This window comes from Nicotiana tomentosiformis, chromosome 4, assembly GCF_000390325.3.
Source record: "Nicotiana tomentosiformis chromosome 4, ASM39032v3, whole genome shotgun sequence".
NCBI classification, from domain to species: Eukaryota; Viridiplantae; Streptophyta; class Magnoliopsida; order Solanales; family Solanaceae; genus Nicotiana; species Nicotiana tomentosiformis.
In genome coordinates, this window is record NC_090815.1 from 28,483,411 (window position 1) to 28,491,783 (window position 8,373).

At 39.7% G+C, this 8,373-nt stretch overlaps 1 protein-coding gene across 1 annotated transcript; it reads right to left on the minus strand.

Moving 5' to 3' along the window:
• Positions 1-5,649: 5,649 nt before the first annotated feature.
• LOC138909418 (uncharacterized) lies at positions 5,650-6,069 on the minus strand. The gene has a single exon (XM_070200617.1). The coding sequence runs from the start codon at positions 6,067-6,069 to the stop codon at positions 5,650-5,652; it is 420 nt and encodes a 139-aa protein (XP_070056718.1).
• Between the last annotated feature and the right edge of the window lie 2,304 nt (positions 6,070-8,373).

Here is an 8,373-nt window from a genome sequence, read left to right on the forward strand (position 1 = left end):
TGGGCCACTATAAATAGACGGGAATCATTTATTTAGGTCAAATTTTGAAGTGTTCTTAGCTATAGCCGTTGTAGTTTACAATTTTGGGTAAGTTGTGATCATTTTGGGACACAAATATCATAGTTTATCATTTTAATTTTATATTATGGCTTTTATTAGTATTTCTTTTTTGTTTTCTTAATTTTTTACTATGAGTAGCTAGACATTTACTAGGGTTGTGACCCAACACTAGTGTATAAACCTTATGGGTATTTAATTTAATGCTTGTTTATGATTGAGAGTTTTTTATTTAATCTTGTTCATTCTTTAATTTTAGAATTAATGGTTGAAAACATTGATTCATGCCTTTTTGACTTGGTCTTTATGTCACGACCCCAATTTCCCTCCATAGGATGTCGTTACGACACCTAGTCTCTAAGATTAGGTAAGCCTAACACTTACTGGATTAATAGAAAAATTCAACCATCAACTGTTAAATATGAAATTGAAATATCTATACAAAACATACAATCCAAAACTCGGTAGTACAGGTCATGAGCTCTACTGAATTCGCCAGAAAATCCCTAAGAACAATTGTTCCGGAATAGAAATAAATAGTTCAAGGTAAAATTTCAGAAGGTGACTCCGAGTCTTGCGAACGCGACACCAGGTTTACCTTGAGTCTCCACAGCAATGCTCGACCAACTAGCTAATACTCAACAAAATCTGAGGCACATGGATCTGCACAAAAATGTGCAGGAGCGTAGCATTAATATACCACAGCGGTACCCAGTAAGTATCAAGACTAACCCTGGTGAAGTAGTGACGAGGAAAAGTCAAGACACCCACTAGACTAAACAACTTGAACAAGTATAATTGTAGAACTTAAAGGGAACAATATCAATAAAAAGCTAGGCATGATGACAATAATAATACAATGTTTGTAATAGGAACTAAAAACAACAGTTAGCAGCGGGACACGACAAGTAATAACATTGTAGAGTAAGCTGAACACAGTTTAAATATAGTGAAACCAAATAAAGGAAAATAAGTAACATCTCAATAAGAACAAATGCTTTCCCACTACGTTTATACAAGAATTTCCACGAGATACCAAACCTCAAAATCACAAATCACGGGTCCCAATTCGTGAACCCTAATCACTTGGCATCTTTTGCCCACATTACAATTCATAACAGCATGGATGACTCACGTGCCAAGGGAGTGATAATATCTAATATCCGCACGGACCACTAACGTGCCAACAATAATAATGACGCATGATTGCGCGGACAACTCACGTGCCAACAGTATAACTCTCACACATAAGGCAAGTACACGGGAGTACATGTAAATGATCAAAACATTAGGATTCATCTTCTTAGACCGATATAGGTAATTTATTTACATGTATGCTTGTGCAAGTGTTCTACCACAATTCAAGTCAACAAGTGAGAGCAGAGACAATGAATGGCACATAAAAACGATCACCACAAAATGTACAGTGCAATAAAGACAGTAATGAAATTGAAACAACAAATAGTATAACAAGATTAGCTACATAGAACTAAGCAAATAATGCAACACGGAGAAAGATAATTAATAGTATCCTAAGGAAAACAGATCAAAGATAAGTACAAAAGAATGGGTAAATGTCAACAAGAGTCACTATCGAGGTACCGCCTCGTAGTCTCAAATCATAAAATGAATCACAATCTTTCCTTATATCACTGCGGGAGCCTTTACATTTAGTTTTGAAAATTATTTTTCCCAAAATATCATCCTGTGTTTTAACCCACCTTATCACACCATATGGCTTCTAGTAGTTCACCTACTAGCCACGCGTATCAATCCCACCTTATCTCACCGCATGCATTTCAACACGTAGACCTTATATCACCTCATGCATATCAATATCACAATGTATCACAAATCGCACCTCAAGTGCCCAAAATAATAATTTTCCAGAGAATCCAAACAATAACAGAATTTCACAATAAGGACCCCACGGCTCAACCACAACGTACAGCAACAACAACAACAACAACAACGACAACAACAATAACACAAGAATAAGACAAGTAAATCATCACGAGCAAAGATTCAACAAAAGCACAATTTGATGACAAGAGAGATAACAAGAATAAATGACCCCAAATAAGAATACGTCAACAATGAAAGGGAAAACAAACTTCAATTAATGCTAAGCAATTATGTAAGGGATAATAGTAATTTCAATTAAGTTTAAGCAAATTACGGAAGAGATACTAATAACTTCAATTAATGTTAGGCAATTATGGGAGAGATAATCAAAACTTCAATTAAGGCATATAAGAGTTTAATCGGCAATAAGGGTACAACATGAAATAATTAATTTCAAATAAGACATGTAAGGATACATTTAGTAAATGGGGGATTTAACACGACAAAGCAACTTCATATTGAATGAACATAAGAAGCAAAGAGCCCTAAACGGTCAAATTTTCATAAATAAGTCCGAGCACGTACTCGTCACCTCGCCTACAAGGCCTTCACATGACACAATTAACACAAATGACTCAAACCCTAAGGGGTAGTTCCCCCAAACAAAGTTAGGCAAGATACTTACCTCAAAAAAGCTAGACTGATACTCTAAAATGACCTTCTCGAGTGAAACAACCTCCGGACAGCTCAAATCCAGCCAAAATAACTTCAAATCATAAATAAAACTCATAGGAAATAATTTTGGATAATAAAGCTTCAACCTTTAATTAAAACTAAAAAGTCAACCAAAAAGTCTACCTCCGGTCCTGCACTTCAGAACATGATAAAATTCACAAAAACCGAACACTCATTCCGATACGAGTTCAACCATACCAAAATTATCAATTTCAGACATCAATTTGTCCTCCAAATCATCATTTTACATTTTTGAACGTATTTCGCAAAATCCTAATTTTTTCCAACTCAAACCACTAATTAAATTATACAAATAAAGATAGAATCATGAAATACGATAAATTTCGGATGAAGAACACTTACCCCAATAGAACACGTGAAGAACACCTCAACAATCGCTCCAATCCGAGGTCTTTAGCTCAAAAAATGAAAAATGGACAAAACCCACGATTTTGGAAATTATATTCTGCTACCCAGGTAACATGAATCGGAGTCACGAAGATATGTATGCGATCGCGAAGAAGAAAAATAGCAGCTGCCAATAATACACTTCGCGATCGCGAGAGAATGGATGTGATCGCGATGAAGAAATTCTGCTGCCCCAAAAGGTCTGCTATGCGATCGCGAACTAATTCATGCGATCGCGAAGAAGAAAAATATCAGCTGCCAAGGCTGTGCTATGCGAATGCGAAACTATGAATGCGACGGCAATAAAGGAGGATACACACGTACACAATCGCGGGCTAAATCATGTGAACCGAAAGAGGAAAAAGGTTTAGCCACCAAAACTGCCTTCGCGATCGCGGCTGCACCTTTGCGATTGCAAAGAAGGACATCAGACACCAGAACTTCAGCAGTCCAAAACATGAGAAAATGGCATGTAAGCCATCCGAAACACACTCGAGGCCCCTTGGACACCGTCGAAACATGTCAACAAGTTCCATAACATAACACGGACCTGCTCGAGACCTCAAATCACATCAAACAACATCAAAACTACGAATCACGGCACGAATCGAACTTATGAATTTTCATATCTTCCAACTTCCAAGACTCGTGCCGAAACATATCAAATCAACCCGGAATGTCATCAAATTTTGCATGCAGGTCCCAAATGACATAACAAAGCTAATACAACTCTCGAAATTGAAATATGAGCCCAATATCAACCGAGTCAACTCACTGTCAAACCTTTCAACCTTCCAAAACTTCGACTTTCTAATTTTCTCCAAAATGCATCAAATGATTATACGGACCTCCAAATCCAGATCCGTATGAACGCCTAAGTCCAAAATCATCATACAATGCTATTGGAACCATCAAAATGACATTTCGGAATCGTCTACATCAAAGTTAAATACCGGTCAACTCTTACCACTTATACTTCTAAAACAAGAATCATTCTTCCAAACCGACTCTGAATCATCCAAAAACCAAACTCGACCACACACGCAAGTCATAACACATAATACGAAGCTGCTTGGTACCTTAAGCCACCGAACGGGGTGCTACTTCCCAAAATGACCGGTCGGGTCGTTACATCCTCCTCTTAAACAAATGTTCGTCCTTGAACGTGTCAAGAAGCATTCCGAAGTCATCAAATTACTGAGTCGACTTACCATACATACACCCATGAGTGACCTGACGTCACCCCAACCACATAAGCCCGACAACAGCATTTCAATTGAAGGTTATTCCTTCCACCAATACCAATAAGCCTTAGAACAAAATTTCTCACCATCTGATCATTTCCAAAAAACTTGATTCCTACATCAACACACAATATCAGCCTCAACTAGCTGCAACAACTTATGCCTACACACACAAGATACAAACACACAACATAACACATTACACGTATGTCCATAACAACATTTCTAATCACAATAGCTGTCCATAATCAAACTCAGCACCAGTAATTAACCTCATATCCATTAGAACCCTTTTCTAAACCTTCACAACATTGCCAACGATGCAAGAAACATGAAGACCTCATAACTATTCACCCAAATTAACAAGTCACGTCTAACTCCACCTGGGCACACACCTCGCAAGTAAAAACCCAATAAGCATAATGCGAAAATGACTGAGTATGCAAAGAGAAATACATGAGAGAATTACCAAACAAGCCTGACAGGCACAACTCCCTATCAATATCATATTACGAATCAATTCTATAAGGGAGAATTAAGGCATATGAACAAATCACAAGGATCCCATCCTAATATGACTCCACCGCGGCCCGCAGCACAGTTCAAACATATCAAACCGCATGAAAATGCAAGGACCTCATCCTCGGCCCTAAATCACAAGTAAAATACACATCATACTAACCGAAACCTTCCACTAATTAATTTCGCTAACAAAACCACAACACATACTGAACCCCCATACCGCTAGAGCATCTAAACCAAACATTGTAACCAACCATCCAGAAATCACATCAAAACTATCGAAATGAGTGACAGAAAATCACTTCTAGCCTCATAGCTCTCAATAATGAATAAAACAAAACTATAGACACGGGCTAGCACAATAGAATCTCCCAACAGGGGTAAACACATAAGCGGAGTACAAAATCATGAAACTCCCACATATATGTAGCAAAATAGGAGGACTCACCCCGATAAGCAGAACCGAAACAAAATACGAATGATGCTCCTCTATAACCAATTGAAACCATATATATACGACATCGTCTAGTGCAGCAGCCTCATCCCTACCATAGAAAACACATCAATGGGCCATGCCTCCCAGCCTTGGGTACCCTCTACTCGCCTGACCTGCACCCCAAGCTGGCGGTGCAGGGATATCAGCAACTAGAGCAGAACTCAAAGTTTGAATACCACATTGTGATACATTTGTCTAGAGTCTGGGACAATCTCTCACCATGTGTCTAGTATCCCTACACTTAAAGCAACCTCTTAGTTGATATGGCTGCGGAAGCTGTCCGGTACGGGCACTATGAGATCCATGGATATCTGGCTCACCGAACAAAGCTTGAGGTGCAAACTAAACTGGATGACCCATAAAACCTTTACCATGTTGTACCCTGCCTCCAAAATAGGGATTAGTATGTCCTCCCGGTCTGCGAGGCCTCTTAGCCTCCCTGTCCACTCTCTCCTGATCCCGCATGTCCTCTCTTTTATGGTCTCGCATGCCCTCTAATTGGCGAGCGATCTCTACTACCTGCTGAAATGGAGCATTCGACTCTGAATCTCGAGCCATGCAGAACCAGATATCATGACTGATCCCCTCAATGAACCTGCGAACTTGCTCTCTAACTGTAGAAACCAAAGTGGATGTATGTCTGGACAGATCACTGAATCTAACAGCATACTCTGACACTGACATGGTGCCCTGGCGTAACTGCTCAAACTCCGCGCGCCATGAATCCCGAAGAGTCTGGGGAACAAACTCTCTCAAGAACATCTCTAAAAACTCAGCCCATGAAAGTGAAGTTGAATCGGCCAGACTAACCAACTCATACGCTCGCCACCACTGATATGCCCTTCCCTAAAGCTGGAACGTGGTAAAGGCAACCCCACTCATCTCCACAATACCCATAGTGCGGAGAGTGCGGTGGAACTCCTCTAGAAAACCATGTGCATCCTCTTAACCCAAACCACTGAAAGTAGGAGGGCGATACTTCTTGAACCTCGCAAGTCTGAGTTGTTCCTCCTCAGATGCTGCTACCCTTACCACGGGCTGAACTGAGACAACAGGTTGTGTTAGCATGACACCTAGAACCTGATCAACATGGACTCACTGCTCTGGAGTACGGGAGGCAGGAGTCTGAGATCCTCCCCCAATCTGCGAAGTAGCTCGTGCAACCAAAATTAACCCTGCCTGAGCCAATGTGACAAACATGCTCAGGAACTGTGCTAAAGTCTCATGAAGTCCCATGGTAGCAATAGGCTCCTCTGGTGCCTGTCCCCCAACCGGAGCGACTGGAGGCTCCTCAACTGATGCCCTGACAGTTGCTCTAGCTACAGTACGTGCTCCTCCTCTACCTTGGCCTCTGCCCCAGACTACCAACACCGCCTATGGGATCAGCATCATCGCTAACTGCAGCTCATGTCCTCACCATTTGTAAGAGAATATAATGACAAAGGTTCAAACTCCGAGATCAATAAACTCGCAAGATAGGAATGAAAGAAGTGAAACTATATTAATAGTTTCGTAGCCTCTCTAATATAAGTACAGACGTCTCCGTGCCGATCCGCAAGACTCTACTAAGCTCGCTTATGACTTGTATTACCTATGAACCTAGAGCTCTGATACCAATTTGGCATGACCCCAATTTCCCTCCGTAGGATGTCGTGACGGCACCTAGTCTCTAAGACTAGGTAAGCCTAACACTTACTGAATTAATAGAAAAATTCAACCATCAACTACTAAATATGAAATAGAAATCTCTATACAAAACATACAATTTTAAAACCGGTAGTACAAGTCATAAGCTTTACTGAGTTTTCTAGAAAATCCCTAAGTACAACTGTTCTAGAATAGAAATAAGCAGTACAAGTAAAATTTCATAAGGTGACTTTGAGGCCTGCGAATACGATGCCAGGTTTACCTTGAGTCTCCACAGCAATGCTCGACCATCTAGCCAATAATCAACAACATCAAGGGCACTTGGATCTGCACAAAAATGTGCAGAAGCTTAGCATGAGTACACCACAAAAACTAACCTCGATAGAGTAGTGACGAGGAACAGTTAAGACACCCACTGGACTAAACAACCTAAACAAGTATAATTGAAGAACTGACAGGGAACAATATCAATATAAAGCTAGGCATGATGATAATAATAATACAATGTTTGTAATAGGTACTAAAAACAACAGTTAGCAATGAGACACAACTGGTATTAACACTTTAGAGTAAGCTGAATGCAAGTTAAATCCGGTGAAACCAAATAAAGGAAAACAAGTAACAATTCAATAAGAACAACCGCTTTCCCACTAGCTTTACCCAAGATTTTACTCGAGGTACCAAACCTCAAAATCACAAATCACGTGTCCAAATTTGTGAACCCTAATCACTTGGCATCTTATGCCCATATTATAATTCATAATAACATGGACGACCCAAGGGAGTGACAATATCTAATATTCGCATGGACCACTCGCGTGCCAACAATAATAAACACTTATGACTGCACGGACCACTCACGTGCCAACAGGATAACTCTCACACATAAGGCAAGTACAAGGGAATACATGTAAATGGTCAAAACATCAGGACTCATCTTCTTAGACCAATATGGGTGATTTATTTACGTGTATGCTTGTGCAAGTGTTCTACTACAATTTAAGTCAACAAGTAGATAATAAATGGCACATAAGAAGCGATCAAGATAAAATGTATAGTGTAATAAAGACAGTAATGAAATTAAAACAACGAATAGTATAATAAGATTAGCTACACAAAACTAAGCAAATAGTGCAACACAGAGAAAGTCAATTAATAGTATGCTAAGGAAAACAACGATCAAAGACAAGTACAAAAGAATGGGGAAATGTCAACAAGAGTCACTACTGAGGTACCGCCTCATAGTCTCAAATCATAAAATGAATCAAAATCATTCCTTGTATCACCACGGGAGCCTTTACATTTAGTTTTGAAAATTATTTTTTCCAAAATAGCATCCCACATTTTAGCTCACCTTATCACACTACATGGCTTCTAGTAGTTCCCCTACTATCCACGCATATCAAGCCCACCTTATAT

Coding starts and splice junctions, on each gene's coding strand:
- LOC138909418 (XM_070200617.1), bottom strand. CDS start 6,069: ATGTTCTTGAGAGAGTTTGTTCCCCAGACTCTTCGGGATTCATGGCGC.